Source organism: Colletotrichum paranaense (assembly GCF_030867605.1).
Source record: "Colletotrichum paranaense strain IMI 384185 chromosome Unknown Scaffold_7.1, whole genome shotgun sequence".
NCBI classification, from domain to species: domain Eukaryota; kingdom Fungi; phylum Ascomycota; class Sordariomycetes; order Glomerellales; family Glomerellaceae; genus Colletotrichum; species Colletotrichum paranaense.
The window spans coordinates 832,471-858,328 of record NW_026848965.1 but is presented as its reverse complement, the minus strand read 5'-3'; the positions used below and the strand labels follow the sequence as shown (position 1 = coordinate 858,328).

The following is a 25,858-nucleotide window of genomic DNA, read 5'->3' as shown; positions in this document are numbered from 1 at the left end:
TCCCCACCACTCAATTGAGCACAGCACACCGAAGCCATGTTGTCGGCATCCAGACGAGCAGCGACGAGCGCCCTGTCGCGGCAGCTCCGCGTCGCCTCGAGACCGTTTAGTGTGTCGACGACGGTCCGCACGACCGAGAGACCCGCCGTCGTCGAGAAGAACGAGGCCGCGACGCCCCAGGTCGCCGACAACACCGTCCCCGAGACGGTCGGACAGGCGCCGAACCGGTCGCTTGTCTGGTCGCGCAGCCAAAAGCCCCGCGCCGAGGCCATGACTGGTCCGCGGTTTGAGCAGACTGATTTTGCTCTCCAGGTGAGCTAAGCGACGCCTGCGACCCCTGGGATTGAGTGGAGAGGGTTGAAGAGATGTGAGGACGATGGAGGATGAGGAGTCGAATGGCTTGAAGAGTCAATTGTTGGAGCTTCAGCTGCTGAAGAGGGCTGGGAATTCTATCGAGAATCATGACTGACGTGTGTCTCGACGACATTTGTAGCCACAACCTCACTCCGCGATGGAACTCGTTCACAAGGAGCCCGTCCGGTGGACTCACGCCCGCGTCGTGGCGTGCGATGGCGGCGGCGGACCGTCTGGTCACCCTAGAATCTTTATCAACACTGACAAGCCGGAGATTTCGAGCTGCAACTACTGCGGTCTTCCTTTTGTAAGTTGGATCCGACATATCCTGCTATCTGTACACCGCAACGAGTCGAACAATGGGGGAGCTAATTGATGCAATGACTAGGCCAACGAGCACCACCGCAAGCACCTCGAATCCCTCCCCGAGACCTCGTACCCCCTCGCATAGAGCCGGCAATAGCTGTGGATGGTGGAACGGGAGTGTTTGGCTACGGCAACCGCATGAGCAATAGCGGCAAGGGGTCGCCAGCTTTGGGACGAAAAGAGAGCGTTTAGACACCGTGTGCTGTGCGACGGGCTGGAAGTCGTGGGCTGTGTAGATATAGCAGGATCAGAGTTGCTTCGGGTTAAACCAATTTCACAATTGTCATTCAAAGATGAGCAGATGGTTGAGTTTTCGGGTTCTGAGGCGTTGGTGTGGTGCAGAATGACCGCTCTCTTGAAGCATCGGGGGTCCAAATGGCTTGACGGTGTGGACGCTCGCTGTTTAATTTACCGGCATCGTGAGAAGGACGTTGATGAGATGACAAATGCGGTTTGTCATGGAGACTCATGGCTTTCTTGGCCGTCCCAAGAGTTAGGTATGTTTTTGAAAGATGCATTAGAAGAGGTTGCTGGACAGCGACATGACACAGTTTAACATTCGTCATGGTGCACTGCAGAAAGTGCCTTGGATTTTACCATGTTTTGCTGCACCATCAACTTCTATGGGCATTGATTCACTCCAATAAGGCGACGGGACACAGAATCCAATACGAAAATCAGAAACCGTTGTCAATGATTTTCAAACAATTTGCTTTACTCAACAACCCAAAGGGTCCGAGGTCATGGTAGTATTACTTCCTGCATCTTTTGCGTGCAGTACCGTACCTCTCTCCAGAATCGTCCAATCTGCTGCTTTCCCAAGGTAATCTGACCTCACTTTATCCATCAAACCTGCCCCACCAGATTGGAGACCAGCGCGGCGCCCGCATCATTTTCTACACTCCAAGCACGACCACAATGTCTCCGACAACACCACAAACCAACCGTAACCAAACCTCACAGACGACGACCCTACTCATCCTCTGCTTCATCATTATCTGCCTCTTTCCAAACCTATTTCACTTTCTCTGGAACCTGCCTCTTACAGCCCTAGGCTACGCATTCTCAACAAGTAGCAGCAGCAGCAGCAGCTCAAAACCCCCACGTCATACCCCACCAACTACAACAACCATGACGGGCTCCTGGTTCCAAAAGCAGTTCTCCCTGCCCGCCCGCTCGCGCGGCTCCTACCTCATCACGGACGAAATCGTCGGCGCCCTCCCGGAGCTCAAGAACTACAAGGTCGGCATCCTCCACCTGTTTGTCCAGCACACGAGCTGCGCCCTCAGCCTCAACGAGAACTGGGACGACGACGTCCGCGCCGACATGAGCGATGCGCTGGACCGCATCGCGCCCGAGGCGGGGCCCAAGGGCCAGGAGCTGTATCGTCACAGCGCCGAGGGTCCCGATGACATGCCGGTGAGTTTGGTTTCTTTTTAATTTTTCGGTGCTACAGTGTGGTGATCTGATACCATGTGTCACACACAGGCTCACATCAAGAGCGCTCTCGTTGGCGCGAGTGTTACCATCCCGATCAAGGATGGCAAGTTGGTAAGTCTGATCACAGGAAAAGTCGAAATGGTGGATTTTCGGCTCACTTACATTGTCTAGGCTACCGGAACCTGGCAAGGAATCTGGTACCTGGAGTTCAGGGCCAGCAAGCACCAGCGCCGCCTGGTGGCCACCATCCAGGGAGAGCCCAAGGCATGAGTTTCTTAGGTGTTGTGCAGATAGACTGAGAACATGGAATGGAAAAAAAAACGTCACCAATCCCACTTCCAAACAATGAATACCATTCTATGTGGTGTCGATCGACGCAAATATCGCGTCAAACCTGTTGTACAGTCCTACCGGTCTACTTATGGCACTTTTGTGACCTACGCCAAAACGCCTCGCCCCTGATCCCTTTTCGTGAGAAGCCCTTCCTCCCTTTCTGTGTCCGCATTTCGCGCGACCCGCAACTCTTACTGCTGCTGCTGCTGCTGCTCGCCGTTCTCTTCTTCGTCTCCCTTGGCCTCCTGCATGTCCGTGTCGTCGCCGCTCGCCAACACCTTTGTTCTCGGAACGTATCCTTCCGGTGCACTCGCGCCGGGCGTAGCAGCGACGATGTTGCCGTTCTCATCGACGAACTCAAAGTTGTATCTGCTGAGGAGGTGGGGGATCGCCGAGAGCTGGGGGCCGTATCTCGCCGTGTTGTCGTAGAGCTCGAAGAGGGGGACTGCGAGGAGTTTCATGTTCTTGGGGACGCTAAGCACCTCTGTTGGGGGACATGGGTTAGCAAAAAGTGTTGCTGCTGTTGCTGTCAAGGGTTTTCATTAACATACTGCTCTTGGGCAACTGGATAAAGTAAAGCTTCTTGCATTCCTTTGGCCGAGTCACATGCGCCGGAACAAAGGGGTACATGAAGGTCTCAAAGTTGGGCCGCCACCACTGGGCCAGGCAGTCGCCAACCTGCCAGTCAGCGGGCTCCTCGCCCTCGCCGATGCGGCCGACGGGGGCGAGGCGCTCATCGAGGCGGGCCTTGAACCCTTCAACCTCGTCGTCCTCGGGGCGGAGGTAGTCTCCGGGGAGCTTGAAGAAGGCGTTTGCGATTTGCAGCATGAGGATGTGCGGGTGGTTGTGCTCGTGGCAGACGAGGATGCCCTCGCAGGTGCGGCGCATGCCGTGCTGGGTGTAGTGCTCCTCGAGGCGCTTGAGGCGGGCGATGACGGAGGGGTCCTCCTCGGGCTGGGTCTCCTTGACGCCGAAGGTATAGTTGGAGAGCGGGTAGAGGCGGATCGTGTCTGGTTGGTTTGAGTTGAAGGAGAGGGGGATGATGGGCGCGTGGCCCGATTGCAGGGCCGTGGTTGTAATTGTCGACATTATGGCTGTCGTCCCTATGTGTGTGTTCTTGTGTGAGTATCGTGGGATGCGCGCGGCGGGCGGGAAATGCTTGTAGGAAGGTTTGTAGCTGATAACCAGGTTCGGTCTTGGGAAGGAAGGCGCGTTGGACAGGACTGGGAAAGCTGAGCTAAAGCACGTAGGTGTTGGAGCTTCCACGATTCGACTAGGAGGCACGGGCTGGCTAATGGGGAAGGCGGTGGGGGCTGAACCCCTGATACCCCGGCCCCACCATCCGGACCTCCTTCACCGAGGAAAGCGGCCCAACTCCGACGACACGCCTTGCTGTATTTTGCACAGCGAAGCATGAGTTAATTACTCCGTGCATTTATCCCACCACTTATGTCTGATGGATCGAGCCTATTCAACAGGAATATTTAGAACTTTTATCCCAATCATATTCTGGAGGACTTCCGTGCCAAATGAAATGAAGCCCCTGCCCTTACGTACATACGGCGCTGTGTTCCCCCGCCAATATTATCGCAAGTACCAGTGGCAAGCTACCTTAGTTAAATCCCGAGTTACAAGTGAGAAATCATGCATTGCTTGCATGACCGGTACAACTATCTTCGTGGCTGTCTCTCTCCTTTTGCTTAGGATACATGGATAAACCAATAAGATGTCAGTAGCCTGAATAAAGTAACACGCCTCACATTTTACAATTTCTCAAGGACATGAAAAAACTAGGTAACTTTGAATTCAGGCAGCCTGATTATCAGCTAGGTATGTGTTTAAGAGTAATGTTTCCCTCCCAAGCCGAGTCGTCGGCGCATCTCAAACGATGCAGTAACTTTCTGTCTCATAACTTCTTAGAACTCCAGCTCCCCCAGCTTAACTGAATCCATGAAATGGATTTCAGACTCCCCGAACACACAGCTCATTTTCTTCTTCCTTTACCAGCCATCTTCTTCTTCAGTTCTCGCAGGCGTGTAACGGCTCTGGTAAGCACGAAAAGAGCGTATGGGCCATGTCCATCCATGTTTTCGCTCGCATTTCGCTTTATCGCCATATACTCGCTCCTCTCTTCTCCTTGCTCGCCGATGGGAACAATGATACCTGCATATCTGCAGAGAATTGCATTGAGTATCATACGGCAAGTTCTGCCATTGCCATCTCGGAATGGGTGAATTTGGACAAATTCCAGTGAGTACTTTGAAGCTATAGAGAACGGGTCGATGAAGCCTCGTGTTTCGGCGAGTGAGATATCTTCCTTGAGTTTCTCGCAGAACTCTTTCATCTTGCGCGGCACGAATTGAGGAACTGTGAACATTGTCGAGCCAGCTCCAACTGCAACATCCCGATAGATGCCACCATATTTCTCAGGTGCAACGTCATCCATGCCCTCTTCGACGATTGGGATACCCTTGGTGAGGATTCGATGTGTTTCTTTGATGATCTCCTCGGTGAGATCTTCTCGCAATACGACAAATGTATGTATGAGGTATTGAAAAGCGCGCGCGTGCTGAATGATTTCTCTTCGTCCGCGGAGAACATACTGCGCCGGCATGTCCTTGAGATTGCCTTCTTTTCGATACATCTCCAGCAATTCACTTTCGTACTCAGGAGTACGCTCAGGAATGTCGGTGACATCTTCGCCGGAGAAGATCTTTCGGCAGAGGTGAACTGTGATATCCCAGCCAAGACCAGCTCTCTCAATCATGTTAGAGCCAAAGATAGCACGAATTATCGCTTCGTGTGTCTCTTTGAGTATCGTATCTGCACGATCGTTCTCTGCTGAATTCTCTTGTATTGCTAGAAGCCAGTTTGAAGCTTTTTCGAACAGCTTCTTTGGATCTTCGTCGCTTGAATATTGTAGATAAATGTCATCGGCTCTGATCGTCATAGAAAGAGGTTCTGACTTCTCTTTCTGATCATTATCATTCCCAGATGATCTCACCGGCCAGCCTCTTGATATGGTGGAGTAGAGGTGTTGGCGCATGATTGTTCGTTCTATTGGGCTTGTATTAGGTGAGGGGATAACCACTCGGGGGATTTCAAGGTCGAAATAGATCGCGAAGAGACTTGCGTCGATTGTGTTTCTTCTTCGGTGAAGACATACTGAGGATCTTCAAATAATAGTCAGCAAGTGTATCTCCGAAAGAAAGAAAAGGTGTGAGTCAATCTGTGAAATGCTATTTTGCGGAGATAGCTCACCTTGACGGAGTGCGTAGGTTGTTCGTTCTCAGGTAATGTGCAAAGAGAAAGGAAGTGGGATTTGAGTTTGTAGTCAAGGTGCGTATGCAAAGAAAGCAGAGGACTTTTGAATTCTCATCAGGGAAGGAAGAAGCCCGCGAGGTTTTGCATGGTGCTTTTTGGGAAAGAATTAACCAGGCCGCAATTCGTCATTGGTGTTCTGAGAAGTCCTGAATCCGGCAAGAGCACTGCAATGAATGCTATCCTGGACGAGGAAAGAGTTCCTCTCACCAACTGTATGCGGACCTGTACGGTCGCCGTTGCCAAGATTTCGTGCAACGGCTCCAATGATACTGCCAAGAAGTATCGCGCCGAGATTGAGCTCGTTACTCAGGCTGAGGGGACTGCTGAGGTCGTTGCCCTTCACCGCGACATCCTTGACAACAGGGGCAAGCTCTCTCCGGACATCAAGAATGCGGACAGCGACGCTGGGATCGCATATTCCATTCTGAAGGCCGCCTACCCACAGCATACTGATATGCAACTCAGAGATGTCGATCCTGTTGTTCTTGCCAATTTTGTCAAGGTGCGAGAGGTGATTGGCAAGACCAAGGTGATTGAAGAAGCAGAGTGCGCTCCTTTTTACGCCGAAATCTCGGCCTTCGTGGAATCGGAGAAGAAGCGAAACAAATCTCGCACGGAAGGCGATGGTGCTGAACCTGAGGAGCTGGAGATGGCCTACTGGCCCCTCATCAGGGTCGTGCGGGTCTTCCTGAAGTCAGAGGTCGTTTCTACCGGAGTAGTCATTGTGGATTTGGTACGTGGATACAAACCTCTACGTTGATATTGCTACTGACACTAAAATAGCCTGGAGGACGCGACTCGAATGCTACTCGCGCGGCAGTCGCTGTACGTTGATGGGCGACAACTTCAAGCAACAGCTCAAATACGATGGCGCGCACAACAACATCACCTTCATCTGTACCAAAGCAGACGACATTTCCCTGGATGAAGCGGCGCCGAGTCTTAGCATTGTAGACCTCATCGCGAAGGAGCAAGAGCGCAAAATTGGAATGGAGAGTGGAATCGAGCGCAAGAGGGGCGAACTCAAAAGCCTTGAGCTCCAGAAAGCGAGCGCTCAGGAGAAGTACAGCATCATCGGCAATGACTTTGATACTTGGCATGGACTTTACAGACAGGTTTCCAAAGGGCATACGACCTTTGCTCCCATGGAATCTCCCCGCAAGAGGAAGCGTTCTCGGCCTCAGCGTGAGAAAGAGCCTGCAATTGACAAGAAGGTGAAGAAAGAGCCTGGTCAAAGCGACACAGACGAAAGCAGTGATGACTCGGATCTCGATGCTGTTGAGTCTGACGACGATGACTTGGAGGGTCGCCCTGAGCCTTTTTCAATCGAGGAGACGCGCAACAAGCTTGAAGAGCTGAAGGCGTCGAAGAAGGCTGCCAGGGAGGAGCGGAAGAAGATTACTCGGCAGATGACGCAGATCAAGAAGAACATCAGGGACCTCAGCAAGCAGCTTCGGCTGTGAAGATCCAGATGTACCGCTACTGCATCCAAGGACGCAATGATTACTCCCGCCAGGCGATCAAGGAGGACTTTGCGTTTGGTCTGAAGGAGTACGTATTCATACGGACGTCATCCAAGAAGGGCATCACTAACAAAAATGTCTGATTTACAGGTTTGATGAAGAGCTTCTCGCCGAACAGGAGGGAGAGATGCGAACTCGCCAGCAGGTTGAGGTCGTGAGCCCCGATTATGAACAGATTGGTAGAGATTTACCAGTCTTCTGCATCAGCAGTCGGGGCTACCAGCAGTTGAGAGGAAGGATGAAGAAAGACCATCGTGTTGTAGGCTTCACTTCTCTCGATGATACTGGGGTTCCTGGTCTTCGTGACTACACCCTCGAGCAGGCCGCGGCTATCCAGGCTAGCCACTTTCGCCATCATCTCAGCGAGATATGCCGTCTTCTGGGGGCCCTCGACCTCTTTTTTGCAGGGGACGTCGCTAACCTCAAGCTCTCCGAAAATGAGAAGAAGCAGGAGACTCAGAGCTTGGGAGTTGCTTTGACCAAGCTAGGAAAGGTACCCGCGAAAGCGATCATACTGCAAGCCATTGAAACATTACTAACTATGTCTCCAGGCCCTCGGTGAGGCTGTTACAAAGTGCATGGAGGATTGCAAGTCAGTCGTTAAGGTGAAGGTCCTGAAGAAGACCGGCAAGGGTGCCGTGAAAGCCTCTGACAAGGCCGTTACTACTGCCGAAGGCTGGGGTGCGAAGCACGATGCCGGAGGTCTTCGCTATGGAATTTGTAAGGCTACTTGCCGTCGCTAGTAAGTCCTGCCTCGTGACAACCCCCTTTAAGAAGCGTGGCTCTAACGTAAAGCAGTGGCGTATTCAAAGGCGCAGCGGGTGCCCGTGACTTCAACGAGGGTAAGCTCTGTCTATTATGATTTGTCTGAACCGAGGGAATCTAATATGCAGCAGATCTTCTCAAGCCTATGAAGAATTATACTGCCCAGGAGTGGGACTCGGCCTTCAATGGCCGCTTGCCTGAGAAGATTGCGACACTTGCCGCGTCTTCCAAGCAGCTGATTAACTCGTTCCACGAGCGCATGAAGGACAGACGGTTTCTTGTCGAGAACAACGATTTAGTGAACGGCTTCCTCGTCGTGATTCTGGCCGCACAGAAGGAGAAGCTCGCTCATATAGCTAATGAGCACCAAAAGCTGGTCAAGACCGCACAAAAGGACGCCAATCGTCTTTTCGGCCCTGTTGTTCAGCGAGCCATGAATGAAGCCTACCAAGGCTGCGTCGACCTGAGAGGTGAGCGTTGCGAATTCTTGGAGGCATACAGACATCAAGCTAACCGAGCCATGTTCAAAACCGCCGCCGGAGATGTGGAGAAGGCCGCCAACACAATGCTGAGCACCCTTGAAAAGACAATCCGCGACGACACGAATGGAGTTGTGAACGCCATGCAGGAGGACTACATTGGCCTGATTGGAGAGGTGGCTACCACGGCTGACTTACGCGACCGAAAGATCTTGAGCCCCGTGCTCCGTGACTTTTACATGAAGCTGAATGCCGCCCTGGATCCTATCGAGGAGGAAATCGTCGTCCATGAGCCCATCGATCTTGAGCTCGACATGAGAGATGGCAGTGACGACGAATACCGGCCCGATGAAGATATGAGTGATTGATCACGGGATTATTGACCTTGCAAGGGATGTGACATTGGAATCTGTCTTTTGACCCTATGGATTGCGGGATATGGGTACTCGGACTTGTTGCTTGATGATACTTGCTCTTCGATCAAAGCACGCTAGGTCTCGGTATGAAGATTCTGAGGGGCTATGGGGTAACCGCCTGCTTAGGCACCGGGATAGGATTCTGATAGGAATAGAATGTATGAACAAGGAAACACTGCGCAGATGTGATGAAGCCCATTGATCGAGCGGCAATGACAACCACTCTGAGGGTTGGAAATTGTCTCTCATCCGCTAGACTGCGGTGATAAGCAGCGAGCATTTACACACGAGCTATTACGTGTCTGGTCTCCCTTGCTTTACTCAGTGGATGAATTCTTCGTCGCCAACGTCGGTAGTTATCAAAGTATCATCAAAAACAATCTCCGGTTCGAGCGTACCTGGCTGCAGCCGGCGAAGTAAGTGTATGTAAGGTACGGCACGTAGCTACCAACCTTACTGTCTTACAACTCCCAGGTGCCCATAAACAAACCTCGGAAGCCGAAGCAATTTTCATGAGACTGCTTTCACTATCAATCGCTCGATGCCTTCTCACCTTAGTGAGAATGTCATCAATAAAAGCAGATAAACAAAGACCGGCCAATATGACATAACAAACACCAACGGGACTCAATTCGGTCGGTTCCGAGCGCCCGGCGGCCGAAGAGGCCGCGTCCCCGGATAACCCTTGCAGGCAAAGCCGTTGAGAACACGGCAGCGGCTGCGGTACGTAACACGATAGCACGCGGGAAAGGCTCATAAAGGCCCCAGGTCAGGACAGGTAGGTATGACCGCACCGTGCAGCGGTTGACAGCGGGAGAGCGGCGGTGCCCGCCTAGGAAACTCTCCGTTCTAGAGCGGCCAGACGGGACCTTTTTTTCTGCAGTACCTAGGCACGGAAGAGACATACAGACGTTGATCAGGCGGCGCGAGCAGAGCAAAACGGGCCTGGGCAAAGGAGGAAACATGACTGCTCACACCCGGCAATTGGGATGTTTCGTCTCGTTGTGTGGCGTGGGCTTTCCCATTGGTGTTTTAACTCCATCTCTTATAGGTAGATACACCGCCATAAGCACCCGCCACTGAGACGTTGCACTCGCATATTAACTGGGCATTTCTCGGTGTGACCAAGGCCATGAGGTTTTCCCACCCTGCGCCCCCAAATACTCAATGCGCAATGCGAGCAGCAAAAGTCCATACATTGCCGTGTAAGCGAGAGAGCATTGCATCACCACCCGCGTAAAATAAATTGGAAAAGAGGTACAGGCAAGGGTGGGATGAAGTGGGACCGCTGTTGAGAAATGCGAGTCATCAATAAGTCCGAAAGGCAAGGCAAGGGAAAAAAAACCTCAAAGTCTGTTTTTTTCAGCTTTGGGGATCTCGTGACAGTCGTGGAGCCCGATGTCCCCGTGGAGGACAAGTCACGGGGTTCCGGGACCGGTGAGAGGGGCGGCCAGTCATGCGCCGCGGGGGTGACGGCCGCGTGACACCCTAAGAGCCGGACTCGGTCAAGGAAAGAAGGCCAACGTCCGGCGGGGGTGAAGGAGGGGAGGGCCACGGGGGTGTTCGAGTCTCGACGTGGGAGGTTCCCTTGCCCGAGGCAACCACTTGGCACCACTTGCTCGCCAACGAACCTGAGCAGGGCGGCACGGCGCAACACTACGTCGCCCAAGAATGCCACCTTATCTATGTACCAGCGGAGGTGTCTAGGAAAGTATGTCGGAAAGTCAAATTCTATGCTTCCCACCTTCTCACCCCCATCCATGCTGGCGACCTTGTCCCGTCGTGGGGCCTTTCTTCGTCAATGACCTTTGACGTCGATGTGCCCCCTCGTTTTTTCGAGTTGTACAACGGTGAAGCCTGCCAATGGACGTCGCTCTTCTTTGTGTTGGAGGGGTGTTGCGCGGCTTCTCGTCTGAAGGATAGGCAAGATAAGTCAAACACAACTTCATCCAAAACAGACCCCGCGTTATCAGCGAAAGCTAGAGCCAAATTGATGTCGTTCTCGGGGATACTGCATAATAGTTTGCTGGAGCAGTTTGGCAACTTGCGATTTGTGTTTGTGAGCGGCCGTCTCGAGAGGGTGACCTGTAAGCGCGTGTAAGTGTCATGGAATGACCCACAGTTCGTAACCGCCCATCATGCCCAACCATGGCCGCAATACACGACAAGCCACGAGAGGCTTTGATTGATTGCGGATTCGTGAGTAGACGTTGAGAAGGGCATTGCCGGGTGCCGAGATCGGTTGTTAGCTCGAGGGTTGCAGCAATCGTTGCGACAGTTGCTGCTAGGCTATGGATTGAGTTGAGTTTTTGGCCTTCTTGATGGATTGTCAGGTCAGAGTGCCAATGTCATGGCCAGCGCAGTGCCATTGCGGAGCTGAGAGTACTTAGTCCAAGTCTGATGCTGAACGGGGATCGGCGGTTTTTGGGAGGCTTGAACCACTGAAAACCTAATGCGACTTGGTAGGAGCCAGAACACGAGCCTGTCGGACCAGTGAGGTGTGACAGAGAAGACAGCTCATGGCATAATTGAGTGATAGAAAGGCACATGAAGAGATTTCCATATGCATGTCAGTGCTAGGGTAGAATGCAGCGAGACGGGACGGGGTGGCCGACGGTGGATGGAGTCTGATGGAGTTGGACTAGGCATTCAACCGTTCAGACTCTCAGACTCTCAGGTCCGGTCATGTAAGTAGCACAAAGTGCCTGCAGCTGCCGGGTTCCGACTCCCAGGTTGCGTGGTTTGAGATGAGAAAAGAGAAAAAGCAATGAGCAAATTAAACATGTTCTGGGGGAGAATGGCCACGTGCCTGTCTTCAAGAAGCAATTCGATGTATGGTTCGGTGAGGAAAGCGCCGTTGACACCCGAATGACTTGAGGCGTCCAACGTCCAACGTCGAGGGTCAAACGATGCGTGGGATCAGTATTGCATAATACGAAAGCAGGCGCAGACCATCAGCACCGGTACCGGGCGTATGCCATGCCTCAGGCGCGATAGGTAAGATAGTTACTGTTGTTGCTGGTGCTGGTACTGGTGCTGATGCTTTTGTTCTCAATGTTGATGATGGCTGTCATTGCTGAACATGAAGTAGGTACCTACCTGGTAGATAGAGGATACCCAAGGACCCTTGCCGATGACCCCCATGCGACTCGTGAGAGGGCATGTCGAAAAATGTGAGCCTGGCAATCACACCCTGGAATTGGAAGGCGGAATGGTCTAGGATTCGCGCCCACCAAAAGCACCGAGAAAGAAGCAGCCCGGCAGACAACCAGCTCTCTGAGGGGTTTTCATGCCCCGGGCTTGACTCTTGAGAGGCAAGAGCGACTGCAAGGCTTGACTCTTTCCAACTTAGAGGGGACTTACTGCAGTAGGTTGTAAGGGACGAGGCAGGCGTGGGAGGGCAAGGGGAAGGAGAAGAGGAAGGGGGGGCTACCTGCCTTAATCACCCCTGTCTGCTTGGCAATGCCGGTACGTACCTGCCGCCCACCCCGAGATTCCAAGAATCGGAAGCCCGCGCGCGCGCCCACCCAAAAAGATTCCATTTGGTTTTCCATTGCAGAGAGACGGGGGGGAGACAGAGGGGCGGAACCTCCCAAAAGGCCATGTCCCACGTCTTCCTTTTCGATGGTGAACCACGCATCCGACCCGACCCAAAATCCAGACAGCGGGGATCGGGGACACCATCTTTGAGGGTGTTCTAGGCCTCACAAGTACATATTCCCGCCACAACCACCACAGAGATACTTGCAGATTGGCACTCCCGGGTCCTGCTCCTGTACCGCCCAAAAGAATTAACCCACATCCATCGCACATTGGATTTGCACATTTGCACATCGGCCGCTTTGGACCGACCACACACACAACACACGCACACCCACCACGCGCTTGACTCCCCACGCACAATTCATCTCTCGTGTCTTTCTGCACAAACTCCCGCAGACAAGGCACCTACGCAGTATCCCTCCAGTCTGGTCTTACCTTTGGGTCTCGCTTGGATTGACTTGTCCAGTCCAGGTCGTTGTCTTGCCCAGTCCTGGCAGGTTTTTATCTAATCTTTTCTATTTACCTCAGATTCTGGCCTGATCCGAGACCACAATCCAATCCACACACCCCTCCCCGGGCCCCCGACTTTCCTATTGATCATCTCTCTCCGCGGGGAAGAGAGACACACACGCACACACACAGAGCACCGCACACCACACAATCACACACATTCGCACACAGAGAAACATTCCCCAAACGCGTTCATCTGCAACCTGAACCTCTTTCTCTCCTTCCGCCGCCGCCCACCCCAGTGTGTCTCTGTCAACACCCTTTGCGCCTGTGCGCCTGTGCCTCTGTGCCTGTGGTCTGGACGCAACCGTAAATCGCCCATCCCGAACAAACATTGGACGCCGCCGACCATTTCGCCGCAACCTCGACCCAGACGCCTTGCGTCATGCCCACGCCCAGGAACCCATTGGCCCACCTCCACGCCCCGATTCCTGACCCTCGTTCGTCTAGGTATCGGTCTATCCCCTAGTCGCCGCTACCGCTACCGCTGTCACTGGCACTCTCCGTCTTGCAGTTGCTGTTGCTGCCTCTGCCGGCCTTGAGCGACATGGTTGACATGGACGATGCGACGAGGCTCATCGGAGACCTGCATCAGAAGCTAGCCGACCTCGACCACAAGGTTGCAGCCTACCGCCAAGACATGGCCCTCGAGTTCCATAGATACTCCCACCAACTGCTCCAAAACATCCCACAACACACCAAAGCCGAGGTTGCTCGTCAAGTTGCCGCTTCCTTCGACAACTACTCAGCTCTACGCCCTGCTCTCGGCCAGAGTCTCACAACTCCCCTGCGAGAAACTGACCTGCCTGACTCACCGCCGCCACCACCGTCTATCAACGATACCGAAAACCTCACCGAAGGCCACAGCAATCCCGGCAACCCCCGCGAACCTCCGCCGCCATCGTCCACCTCTACGTCCACATCCACGTCCACGCCCCCATCCGTCCTTCCCTATGCCGGCACCGCTGCCCTAACCTCACCCGACAGCGTTTATGACCGGGAAAGGGATAGGGGTTTCCACGGTCTCTTCACCCCAAGCTATCTGCCCCTGCTGGATAGCTCACACGAGACTCCTGCTCCGGCAGCAAATCAGTCACCAATCCTCTCGCCAGCTTCAACCTCTGCTGCTACTACTACGCAAGACGACATGGGTCGTCGCAAGTCCAGTCAGACTCGGGAGCAGCCTGCGATCCAGGTGTCGGTCGCCGCGACCCAGACGCCTGAGAGGCCGAACCACGAACGCCGGGCGACTGATGACACGACGTCTTCTGGAGCTTCGGAGCAGAGCGAGTCCAAGGTGCGCCGCAGCGCCTTGAGAAGAAGCTCGAGTGGAATGAAGCCACCTGCCAGCCCTAGGCGAGTGCGCTTCGAGTTCGAAGGAGGAGAGGTGCTGCCTACAGCCTCACCCCAGTCATCGGAGCCGTCCCTCGTACAGTCGCACACCCTTGCCAACTCGAGGTCACCGCCTCCACCAGAAGATGAGTCAATGAGCGTCGAATCCTTGCTGGGCCCAGACGAAGACGACAGCGGCCCGCCGCCAAAGAAAGTCTCTTCTTCACAAGCACTTCGCGCTCTTTCTCGAGCTCCCTTGGATGCTAATACAGTTTGGACCGTTGTAAATGCCGAAGCCCAGGATAAGGAAAATGGTAGTATGGCAACATCGGATTCAGAAACGTCATTGCAACCGAGCGACAGTATCGGAACACTCCCGAAACCTCAATCACCACCAAAAACCACCTTGGTCGAGCGCAAACGAACCCCTGAACCATTGCGGTCTGCTTCTCCAGAGAGAGTCAGCCGGAGGGATGATGATGAGGACAGTGACGGCAGCTCTTCGGATGACGGCTTCCTCGCCATGGCAAAGCCAAAGTCCTTTGCCAACAAGAAAGCAATTCTTTCACCGTTATCACGCTCACCAACTAGAACGGCCACTGCGCCTTACAGCCCTACTCGAGACAAGTCAGAGTCGCACAACGAGGATAAGTTGGTGACACAAAACGATGGGCTGGACGACGACGATGACGACGATGATATGTTCCATTTCGAAGGACTTAGTGCGCCACCAAAGCCCCGAGCTCGACCAGCTCCGATACAGGAGGAGGAGGATGAAGAAGAGGAAGAGGAAGAAGCTAAGTCGAATGGGCCAGTTACCCAGACCCTATACTCGACCTCGCCTGCTGTGTCTATCCCGAAGCCAGTTGAGCCAGCGATTCCGGCACATCTCATTTCAGGCTCGGTTGGATCTTTCAGAGGCCGCCCTGTTATCATGCCTGTTGTGAAGAACCCTGACGTATACCAACAGGCAGCATCGCTCGGCGATGTCAGCAGCTTCATCGGAGGACTGGACGGACGCAGCGGCGTTGACGACGGGGATCTCAGCAGTTACCGTGCCAGTGTCGGGCAGGCATTGTTTTCGGGAACTCCTCGAAGTCTGACGGAACGAATGATGATGGAGGAAGCACAGAGTCAGAGACGGGCAGCAGCGCAGCGACCTCAATGAGGGTAACGCGTCACTGCGCTCTTTTCCCTCCGTTTATGTATATGTTACGGGTATGGGCCAATTGTAGAGTTCCGGAAGTCTGTACATAGACTATGCTTCGGCGTTTAGATGCATTATGGCTGGGCAACTAGGACGGTGTGGCACGCCGAGGCCTTTGGCAGGATGGTTTGGAAGGTCTAGGACGGTGGCACAGGCATCATTCGTACATGGCATACCCGCATCATGGTAGTTTATAAACCACAAAACAAACGCCTACGGGCTGTTGAAAAGAGACAGGAGGATACATTCGCACTGCTTGATTTGATGGAATGGTGAAGGGTGGATGTCGGCTCAACCCTCGTTCTGGTCACGGCGTTGAGGTTCCTCTCGGGCTCTGTCAGATCGGGCTGTTTGGGACCCACACCAAAGCCCGGACGGGACCTGAGCAAGTGGAAAAAACCTGCGCCGAGCCTCCGACTCTCCCGCCCAATCCCCGGGCGCGTCCAATCCCGCTGCAGATGATTCCCAGGTGGTGCAGCTGGGGCCAAATGCAAGAGCTCCCATCCCATCATCCCGCGAGTCAACTTTGCCATCGTCATCGACTCCCAATTGCACAAGCACCACAACCCACGATCACCACGCAAAACAGTCATAATGGGCGGCCTTAATCTCGAAGTTTTCAAGGTGAGATTTAATTGAGTTCTTGTCCCCATTGATCCCGTCCTGCACAACGACTTCAGAGACCTCTTGACTGACATGGCGCCACCACCACAACAGTTTGGCATGTATGTCATGTTCCCGATCGGCGTCATGTACTACTTTGGCACGAACCTCGACAACCGATTCGCGGTGCCCGAATTCTGGCCCAAGGCCGAGCACTCGCACAAGATCCCCTTTGACCGCGACGAGATCAAGAGCGAGTACATTCGTCTGGCCAAGAGACAGCGGGCGTTTGACGAGATCAAGAGGGAGAGGGAGGCTGCGCAGGCTGCGCAGAACCCCGCGGCTTCGAACGCGGAGCAGTCATGAGGGTGTTTAGTCACTCATGGACGGAAAAGAGGCACATTTTGATTTCGATTCACGCCCGGGACTCAACATTTGAGAAGGGGTCCGAACGGATCGAGATTTTGCGCTGTATCATATAGGCGTTTTGGGCGGTCAAAAGAAGAACGTTCTTGGGCTTTGGGAAATTTGTCATGCGATTTAACGCGGAGTTTTGGGCGGAAAGGATATCATTCCTGGGGGTTGATTCGGATTCTCGGGTTGCACCCCCGACAACGCCCCTCTGAGGATTCTATCACTACTTGTATTATGTTTTTTTTTTCTACATGTTGTACACGAAAATATGGTATCCTACGACAAATGTACATCAATATCGAAGAGTCGGGCCTATAAGTCCCAACATCTACGAGTCGAGGTTCTCCTCGATGCCGGACCACTGCTCCTCCGGGATGTCGCCCCGCGTGGGGTTGCCGTACACGGCCTGCACCTCGGGGAACTCCTGTAGCGCGGCCAAAAGCTCGCTTAGCGTCGTGGCTTCGAGTCCTTCGTCAATCTTGACCTTTGTGTCCTCGTTTGCGTTCCAGATGATTTCGGAGCTGAGCAGCTCGAGCTCAAACTTGAGGCCCACACCATTGACGACGGCATTGGTCATGTTGGGTTGCGTCCAGACGACAAGGTTGCCCTCCTCGTCGGCCTCGAGGTCCTCGGCGCCGCACTCGATGGCGTCGTCCATAATGTCGTCGATACCCACGGGGGCACCACCTTCCTTTGCGGCAAAGACGACGCGGCCTAGGCGGGTGAAGAAGAAAGTGGCGGCGTTGGCGGTGCCCTTGTGTTTCTTGACGAGGACTTTGAGGTCTTGGAGGGAGCGGGCCTTGCTCTCGGTCTCGACTTCGATTATGAGGGCGACGCCGGGCGGGAGGATGGCTTCGAGGGTGAGGGATTCGAGGGAGGCGCCTGAGGCGGAGCGGCCTTGACCTCGTGCGATGGCGGAGTCGATTACGGCTTTGGGGACGCCGTCTTGGACAGAGGGTTAGCTAATTTGTGTGCTCTGTGGACGAATGCGGGTTTCTTTTTGTGAATGGGGTACCTTTCTTCGCATTTGCGACTGCTGTGACGAGTTGAGGGTTGTTGTCGGTTCCGTGTACTACGTGGCAATCGTAAGCTTTTGCGATGCAAGGGCCGGTGGTGCAACGTGGGACGCACGCCTAGAGTACAGGGCAATCGTCTTGGAGTGCTGGCTGCGCATGTTGTTCTTTTGCGCGTCGGCGGCGCCCTTCTTGTGCTTGATCTTGGACCACTTGTTGTGCCCGCTCAATGCGGCGGGCGTCGTCGAGAGCGGACGCAGGCATTGGCAGCAGAACGTTGTGGTGGTGGGCTGAGCTCGAGGTCTTGGGATGGCGGTTCGAGGGACGGCGACGGCGATGCGCGATGCGATGGTCCGGACGGGGCCGGAGGCGAACGGGCGCATGGTTGATAACGGAAGGGTATATGTGGCGATCTCGCCGGTAGGTTATGGGTTCTCTAGAACGGATTCGCGGCCAAAGTCTGGAGCTTTCAATGTCTTGTCTGGTTCATGTCATGTTTCTGACCGGAACACACTTTCTGCCACACAGACGGGCGGGAGCGATTGAGAGCTCGGAGCTTCCTCGAAAATTAAGTGGACCCATCCGGTCCGTCTGATGTGTGACTGCTTATTGGTTAAACCCTTGACTTTTGACAATTCACACTTTGAGGTGGTACGGCTGAGCCACAGCTGGCGCCTCAAAGTGATATGTCATGGCTCTCGTTCCCCCCCTGATGGAGAGCTTGGGACAGACCCGCCGGGGGGTAGCCGCCCCTAATTCCATGGGGCTCACCTTGAACCATCCTGTACCTGACCGCATGCCTGTCCTGTCCCTCAACTTGTCCCCAATCACCCATCCCACCCTTCGACAACACATCCGACGAAAAGGGAACAACAGCATCCATTGAACAAAACACCAAAACCCCCCCAAGTGTGTGCGCTCGACGGCGTAACTTCACACAACACCTTCCCGTCGTCCCCAATGTCGTCGACAGGAGTCCCCAATGGCTCCAACGGGGACCACGCGCAAGCGGCTGCCTCGCCCAGGCCATCGACAGCTGCATCGGGACCACCACAACCACAACCGCCCCCAGCCGCAACGACAGCTACCGCGGCAGACTCGTCAGCGACATCGACCCCCGAGCTCGACGTTTCGAAGCTGCAGTCCCTCCCCGCCGAACAACAGGAGCTTTTCCTCCTGACCTTTGTCTCGACCCTCTCCAAGCACGTCCTCAGCCTCCCCGCCGACGACTGCACCGCCCAGCAGTTCTACCTCAAGAAGGAGATCTTCCAGATCATCAACCTTCCCTCGCCGCAGCCGAGCCGAGTCGTCAGAAACAACCTGGGAAAGTGCCTCGCCCACATCTTTGGCCATGGCGACAGGAAGCTCCTCTTTGAGACTATCAATGATCTAATTGGCATCATCTCAGGCGCCAAGTCCAAGGCTGACGCCGGCCCGCGCACGAAGCACGCTGCTGTCGCGTGCCTGGGAGACGTCTATGTATCCGCCGGTGACAGTGCCATAGGCCTTCACCAGTTGGCCTGCGCTACGCTCATCAAGCTGCTCAAGTCGTCATCCAGCAATGCTGGCCTCCGTGCTGCGGTCTTTGTGTCCCTGGCCAAGATTGTGAAAATGGTGGAGGGAAGCGTGGATGAGAACGTCGCCAGGGATATCTTCAAGCAGTCGCGCAGCTACGGCACTAGCGACAAGGGCTCACTCGTCATCGTTTCGGCGTGCCGCTGCCTGAGAGCCCTGGTTCGGCACACACCGTACTTTGAGAACTCTAGCGACTTTGAGAAACTGCAGGCTGCCATCTGGAAGGTCGTTGATTCATCGTCATCGCAAGTGAGGCACGCAGCCGCGGAAGCGCTGGCCGAGGCCATGGTCCGCGGGTACTCAGAGGCTGGAGTGGCGGAAGGCGCTCCCATGACATCAAAGGCGTCCAAGAGGTTTTCCAAAAAGCCCCTCAAGCGCACAGGTACAGCAGCCAGCATTGTTGCGGACGAGGACGACCTGCCGACGTCGCGGCCTGGAAGTCCTGCCCCTGGTGGAAAGAGGACGCAGGATCTTGCGCTGTCTCTGGCGGAGATTGGCAAGATACTATCCACGCAGTATGCCAAGATGCCGACGTCCAACAGGGCGAGAGCCGCGATCGGCGTCTGTTACGGCAAGGTGCTCAGAAAACTTGGCGAGAAGACTGTGGAGGCGAACTACCTCAGGATCCTCGAAAGCTTGACGATTGATATTTTGGGAGCGCCTAATATTCTCAACAACCGCTACCGTCTTCTCATCTCGAGGCGCATCGTTGATACAATCCTCCAGGACATCATTGGAAAGAAGATCTTGGGCGAATCTGGGCAGACTGCGGCGGCAAAGTCGATTATCAATGACATTCTGAAGAACTATCCCCAAGCCCTGACGGAGCGACCCGAGCCGTCGAAGCATACTCTCATCGCCGCCCTCGGCGCTGTGGCAGCGCTGATCAATAACTTGGGATCCGCTGCCAACAACTTTGCCGAGTCTTGCCGCGATGGCCTCTTACAGGTTCTCCAGCACCCCAGCTATTCAGTCCAGGTGCATGCCTCGGCGTGTATGAAGGCTTTTGTTCTGGCTTGCCCGCAGCAACTCCTGCCCTGCTTGTCGGTTTGCATGAACAGTTTGAGCAGAGAGCTAGCTCTATTGACGAGTGGCCGCAACTCTCCTCGACGGTGCGTAGGATTCGCCCACGGTTTGGCGGCAACACTAAGTTCCAGCCCCGCGCGACCTCTGCATGGTTCCGTTGACATCAACAGCCGTGTTCTGACCATGGCCACCAACTTGCTGAAGTCGAGCGGTCAGTCTGAGTTGAGGGTCTCGAGTACTCAAATCCAGGTCGCCTGGATTCTCATCGGTGGTTTGATGTCGCTCGGACCGAATTTTGTCAAGATTCACCTTTCTCAGTTGCTCCTTCTGTGGAAGAATGCGCTTCCGAAGCCATTGTCAAAAGACAACACTGCGCACCGGAGTTTCTTAGAAGCTTCTTTCCTAACCCACGTCAGAGAGTGTGCCCTGGGGTCTATTCTCTCGTTTCTGCAATTCAACAACCGCTTGTTGACAGTCGATGTCTCCAAACGCATAGCAACGATGCTCCAAAACACGTCCGCATTCTTGCGAACGCTGCCTGCGAGAAAGACTACCGACGATGTGGCGCAGAGGCTGACGCCGGCATTGCAGCTTCACGATCTCGATATGATGGTGCAGCGTCGGGTTCTGCAATGCTACATCAAGCTGGTCAACCTTAGCCCGGCTGGTGGCAGTGAGGCCCTTTTGCAATCCAACCTCCTCACAATCGCGATATCGCTGTTTGCGGACCCCGAAAACTACTCGGTCAACTCCCTCAGTGCATCAATTGCCAATGCCGCGGCCACGTTCGAGACTGTTTGGGATGTCGGCGACAACTCTGGGTTCGGGATTACAGGTCTCATTTCCGGATTCAAAATCAAGAGCCTGCCTGGCCAGCAGGACAACTCGATAGAGGGAACGCCCTTGGAACAGGATACCCCAGAGGAGGCCATTGACAGATTATTGTTGTCGCCAGTTTGCGGCACTTTAGAACATGACGCATCTCTTTTGTACGTCGGCGACACTGCCTCGGAGGCGACGAATCCAGACCCACCAGCTACGGAGGTCATCAATATGGCTATCCAGCTGTTCGCGTTCGTGTTCCCCCTCACGCCCCCTAAGGTACAAGAGAGTGTGCTTGAGCAGGTCAGAACCTTCATGTCGGCTGGTCCCCTTCTGAGAGACCCGGGAAGGAAGGCGGCTATGAATGTCAATGTCTCAGTTGCCATCTTGTCGACGTTGCGCGTGGCGGTGAAGGAGACTCAATCTTCGCCTGGAAATGTCACCAATTTGGCCGTGGAGAGGCTCCTACAGGATATGCTGCGGGATTTCGTTATTGATGGGGACCAATATGTCCGGAGCGTTGGGTATGCTGCGGTTGCTAGGCTTTGCAATGCCTGCGGTAACGCCTTCACCAACCACGAAATTAAGTACCTTGTCGACACCATCGTCAGTAACCGAGAGCCCAGCGCTCGAGCTGGCTGCGCCATGGCACTCGGATCCATTCAAACCAAGGTCGGTGGCATGGCGGCGGGCTACCACTTGAAGACTATTCTCGGTATTCTCATGTCTCTCTGCAATGATCCTCATCCCACCGTCCATTTCTGGGCCCTGGAGGCGCTCGCACTGGCATCAGATGCGGCTGGACTAAGCTTTGCCGGATATGTGCCTAGCACGCTCGGAATGCTGGCGCAACTCTACGTCTCTGATACGCACCACCCGGAAATCTCGTCTGCCATTACGATGAACCTCGAAATGGAACTCTCCACCCCTGCCGCCATCACACGATGCGTAGACTCTCTCATCAATGTTCTGGGTCCAGATCTGCAAGACTCGACCAAATCGAGAGAGCTTATCCTTAACCTGGTCAACCAACTTCAAGAGGAGGATGACTTGCTGGTGCAGCGTGCCACGCTGAGCTGTTTCGAGCACCTGTCACTTTACGCGCCAGGCTACATGCATTTTGAGGACTACGTCAAGTTACTTCAGAAGTATCTCAGATCGGAGTACCCGATCTTGCGCGACGTCGCCGTCGATGGCTTATACAATATCATGAAGAGAAACCCCAATGACGTGATCAACGCTGCTGAGAAGGGCTTTGAAGATCACCTGTGGCTGGTGCTTGATACCGCGCCAACACATGATGGTATCAGAAACATCCTGAGGAATTGGATGCGACAGACTTGTCTGACTGATACCGGCCTCTGGCTTCAAAGATTCCAGACAGTGCTCAAGATGACTAGGGCCAAGGCCAAGGAAGAGTTTGACGTCGGGCCCAAGAAGACGGGCGGATTGCCGGATCTACAAGACGAAGAAGTGGCTGGCTTTGCAGGTACCGCGAAGGATGATCAAGATAACAAGGCCGGTGCTGAAGTCGAGCCTCTCCGATGGCAAGTTACGACGTTTGCCATCAGCTGCATCAACGACATGTTTGTCCTCATTGCGAAGGACGTGATGACGAACGGCGAGTCCGCTGCGCAGGTAGCGCTCCAGAATAGGATTGGTGATGTCGTCCGCATGGCCTTCTCTGCGTCCACGTCTAGCGTCCTGGAGCTACGCGTATGGGGTCTCAAGATCATCGGAGCAGTTCTCAAGATGTTTGGAAGGACGCCTGACCCTGACTTTGATGAGGCTATGCTTCTCGAGCAGTACCAGGCCCAAATCAGTTCCGCGCTCACACCTGCCTTCGCCGCGGACTCGTCTCCTGAGCTCGCTTCTGAGGCTGTCAACGTCTGTGCCGGCTTCATCGCCACGGGCATCGTTACGGATGTTGATAGAATGGGTCGCATCCTCAAGACTCTGGTTTCTGCTCTGGAGAATTTCTCCAAGGAGAACGAGAATGCTGGCATTGGCGAGCTGAAGGGCCTCAGCTCCAATGCGCAAGTAATGGTCAAGATGTCCGTCTTCTCAGCCTGGGCAGAGCTACAGGTGGCCAGCTCGGAGCAGAAGTACCTGCTCGATGTGCTGAAGCCTCACATTGGAACATTGACGCCGCTGTGGCTGGAGTCGCTGCGGGAGTTTGCCCGGTTGCGCTTCGAGCCTGACATTTCAATGACACTTGGACCCCCTTCATTGTCTGGCAGTCTCGATACTATTTACGCAGCTCTGAACAGAGAGACTCTGCTCAAGTTCTATCAAGAGTCCTGGCTTAAACTTGTCGACGCTATTGCGAGCTTGATCGAACAAGACAGCGAGTTTGTGTTTGATGCTCTCGATGGAAAGGAGTCTGAGGGGCTGAGCACGAACGGTCACACCAAGGGACCTGACATCAACTACCGCGACGAGCCGGTCGCATTCTTTTTCGTCCTGTTCGGAATCGCATTCGAGGCTCTAGCTACGCGCCCTGGTCAAAGTGACTCGTTGGCCACCCAAGAGCAGAACCTGGCCATTCTGCAGGCCCTCAAGAAGATTCTCCACCCGAGTGTATCTGGTCATGCGATATACAGAGAGGCAATCTTCTCGGAGACTATGGATTTGCTTGATAGACTGGTGTTGACAGAAGGACTCGACGTGCAAGGCGTCATTGTAGAGATTGCAAGGGCACTCTGCGTTTCCCACCCCTCGGCACGCAAGAAGGACTCTGGCGATGACGGTGATCTGTCAGACGACATTGATCAGCTTTTCGAGCTCACACGCATCATCGTCCTGGTCCTAGCTGGCCTGCTCCCCAACCTCACAGAGGCAAACCAGCCCGGCCGTCACCAGATGACTGAGGAAGCCGTGCTTCTCATCCGCTCATCCCTAAATGCGCTCGTTGATGCTGCCGAGGTCTTCCCCTCCATCATCAAGACCGACCTTCACGCCTGTATCATTCACATCCTGGCTACCATCCTTGCGACTCCCGGATGTCAGGAGGTCATCGTTCCGCAGTCGCTACCCACCCTCAAGCGCTTCGTCGCGAGTATGACGAAATCCCGCAGGGCGAGCAGCGGCGAGGACGGCAGCGGCCCGTCACCCACGGATGTACAGCTGCAGGGTTGCCTACGCCGATTCCTTTCGATTTACCTTAACGCGCAGAAGCGAGAGGTGCCAACATCCCTCACCTGTGTCAAGAATTGTCTACTCGCGAGCACCATCCTATTTACGGGCGGCACGAACCACCTGGCGGCGAACGATGCTCTTGTGGCAAGATACCTTGATGAGGTGGTCGACTGCCTGACGGATCGCATGGTATGTAGTTATCTGAAGATCCCTCTAACGCATCGAGATATGTGACTAACATTCGGATGAAACATTAGACGGCCAAGATCGCTGCCAACTGTATCAGGTCGCTGCTTCTGCAGGGCAACCCTACTCCGGCAGACCACACCATTGCGCGCTACCTCCTCCCGCGCCTCGTCGCATTTGTGACCAACACGACGCCAGAGGACCCGGAGAACGCCCGCTCCATGATTGCGCACTCGCTGAGCCAGTACGTCGGCGTGGTACCCCGGGACCGCGTCCCCGTCGCCATGGCGCTCGTCCTGCCGACCTGCCTCGCGCGTGCCTCCTCGGAGGGCGAAGACTGCTACAGGGACACGTCGGCACGGCTGCTGGAGCTGGCGGCCATTGACCAGAACGCGTTCCGCACCGTCGTGGCGAGCATGAGCGACGGGCAAAAGGCCTTCTTGGAGGAGGTCATCCGGTGGGGACGGCAGCAGGGGCCTACGGAACAGGCCGCGAGCGGGGCGACGGGTCAGCCGAGCATCGCGTTGAAGATGGACTTTGGAGGGTGATATGTGATCAAGTTTTTATGGTTACTTTTCGTCGTTCACCCCATCCGTGAGTCCGTGACGAGGAGAAGTAGCAGAGTTATACGTAGTAAGAGGAGGAACACTGGAGGTGAATGCGGCGTTGAGAGGGTGGTAGCATTGGGGGAGGGAAGATGGCATTAGACAGATGCGACTTGCCCCCGGGTACACTTTCCTGCAGGAAGCCTGAGGCAATAGAGAAGGAGAGGTTTTTCAAAAGTAACTGTTACAAAAGAGCAAGAATACATGCCGGCGAAGCCCATGGGCTGATCCTCGTGTTTCCGTCCCCCCATCACCTAGGGATTACTGATTTCCTATTCGTTGCGATGTGTCAGAACTACGGAATACTGGATGGAAAATGTCGCTTGCCGGAGAGGGCAGGGGGGGAGCTAGGGATCATAAACGTATCCCGTCAACTCGGATCTCGCATATCCACGGTTCCGGAAAAGAAAGTATGCTACTGTCGGTCGCCGTCCTTTCTCATCCGGCGTGAAAGGGTTCTAGGTGATTTGATAATTCTCATCCGGCCTGGGGCCTCCTCCAACGAGCTGGCTGGTGTTCCTTTTTCCCCTTCGAGAAAGAGAGTGGCGATGGTGGTGGTGGTTTATGTGCAGGAGGAGAGAGAGGGTGGTGAGGAGGGACAGACATCACGTCACGTTTCACGGCTTCTCTATATCTCGAGGGGTCTAGAATCAGAAAAGGGGTCCAGAACCAAGAATCAAGAAAGGTGTGGCGTTTCGTTAAAAGCACCATGCTTCGGCCGAAACCCGAATTCTCTCCTGGTGGCTAGCTTATGTCGAATGGCCTCTGGCCACAGCGGACTCCTTCGCACGTCGAATTCCTCGTCTTCGTTTTCTAGATATCCCAACAATATTTCGCTAACCATTGCTCTCCTTTGGGGAACGGGCCACCATAAACGCCACTGT

The 25,858-nt window shown here is 54.4% G+C and overlaps 9 protein-coding genes across 9 annotated transcripts; 6 read left to right on the top strand and 3 right to left on the bottom strand.

Moving 5' to 3' along the window:
* Positions 1-36: 36 nt before the first annotated feature.
* Positions 37-805, top strand: CPAR01_09097 (zinc-finger domain-containing protein; the record flags this gene model as incomplete). Its single annotated transcript, XM_060493363.1, has 3 exons — positions 37-312; positions 494-661; positions 743-805. 3 exons carry the CDS (start codon positions 37-39, stop codon positions 803-805), a joined length of 507 nt encoding a protein of 168 aa, XP_060347493.1.
* Positions 806-1,638: 833 nt separating this feature from the next.
* CPAR01_09096 (uncharacterized protein) lies at positions 1,639-2,430 on the top strand (the record flags this gene model as incomplete). Its single annotated transcript, XM_060493362.1, has 3 exons — positions 1,639-2,139; positions 2,209-2,271; positions 2,332-2,430. The coding sequence occupies 3 exons, from the start codon at positions 1,639-1,641 to the stop codon at positions 2,428-2,430; spliced, it is 663 nt and encodes a 220-aa protein (XP_060347492.1).
* A 254-nt stretch (positions 2,431-2,684) lies between these two features.
* On the bottom strand, positions 2,685-3,780 carry CPAR01_09095 (cleavage and polyadenylation specificity factor subunit 5; the record flags this gene model as incomplete). Its single annotated transcript, XM_060493361.1, has 2 exons — positions 2,685-2,977; positions 3,045-3,780. Coding segments are annotated over 2 exons (1,029 nt in total), but the record flags the coding sequence as incomplete, so codon positions are not given.
* Positions 3,781-4,477: 697 nt separating this feature from the next.
* CPAR01_09094 (fic/DOC family protein) lies at positions 4,478-5,539 on the bottom strand (the record flags this gene model as incomplete). The annotated part of the gene is made up of 1 exon (XM_060493360.1): positions 4,478-5,539. One exon carries the CDS (start codon positions 5,537-5,539, stop codon positions 4,478-4,480), a length of 1,062 nt encoding a protein of 353 aa, XP_060347490.1.
* A 447-nt stretch (positions 5,540-5,986) lies between these two features.
* CPAR01_09093 (uncharacterized protein) lies at positions 5,987-8,952 on the top strand (the record flags this gene model as incomplete). Its single annotated transcript, XM_060493359.1, has 7 exons — positions 5,987-6,550; positions 6,601-6,642; positions 6,675-7,276; positions 7,431-7,833; positions 7,892-8,082; positions 8,139-8,182; positions 8,237-8,952. 7 exons carry the CDS (start codon positions 5,987-5,989, stop codon positions 8,950-8,952), a joined length of 2,562 nt encoding a protein of 853 aa, XP_060347489.1.
* Positions 8,953-13,600: 4,648 nt separating this feature from the next.
* CPAR01_09092 (uncharacterized protein) lies at positions 13,601-15,553 on the top strand (the record flags this gene model as incomplete). The annotated part of the gene is made up of 1 exon (XM_060493358.1): positions 13,601-15,553. One exon carries the CDS (start codon positions 13,601-13,603, stop codon positions 15,551-15,553), a length of 1,953 nt encoding a protein of 650 aa, XP_060347488.1.
* Positions 15,554-16,186: 633 nt separating this feature from the next.
* On the top strand, positions 16,187-16,561 carry CPAR01_09091 (uncharacterized protein; the record flags this gene model as incomplete). Its single annotated transcript, XM_060493357.1, has 2 exons — positions 16,187-16,216; positions 16,310-16,561. The coding sequence occupies 2 exons, from the start codon at positions 16,187-16,189 to the stop codon at positions 16,559-16,561; spliced, it is 282 nt and encodes a 93-aa protein (XP_060347487.1).
* Positions 16,562-16,937: 376 nt separating this feature from the next.
* On the bottom strand, positions 16,938-18,005 carry CPAR01_09090 (uncharacterized protein; the record flags this gene model as incomplete). The annotated part of the gene is made up of 3 exons (XM_060493356.1): positions 16,938-17,554; positions 17,625-17,681; positions 17,741-18,005. The coding sequence occupies 3 exons, from the start codon at positions 18,003-18,005 to the stop codon at positions 16,938-16,940; spliced, it is 939 nt and encodes a 312-aa protein (XP_060347486.1).
* Positions 18,006-18,582: 577 nt separating this feature from the next.
* Positions 18,583-24,917, top strand: CPAR01_09089 (uncharacterized protein; the record flags this gene model as incomplete). The annotated part of the gene is made up of 2 exons (XM_060493355.1): positions 18,583-24,372; positions 24,441-24,917. The coding sequence occupies 2 exons, from the start codon at positions 18,583-18,585 to the stop codon at positions 24,915-24,917; spliced, it is 6,267 nt and encodes a 2,088-aa protein (XP_060347485.1).
* Positions 24,918-25,858: the final 941 nt, after the last annotated feature.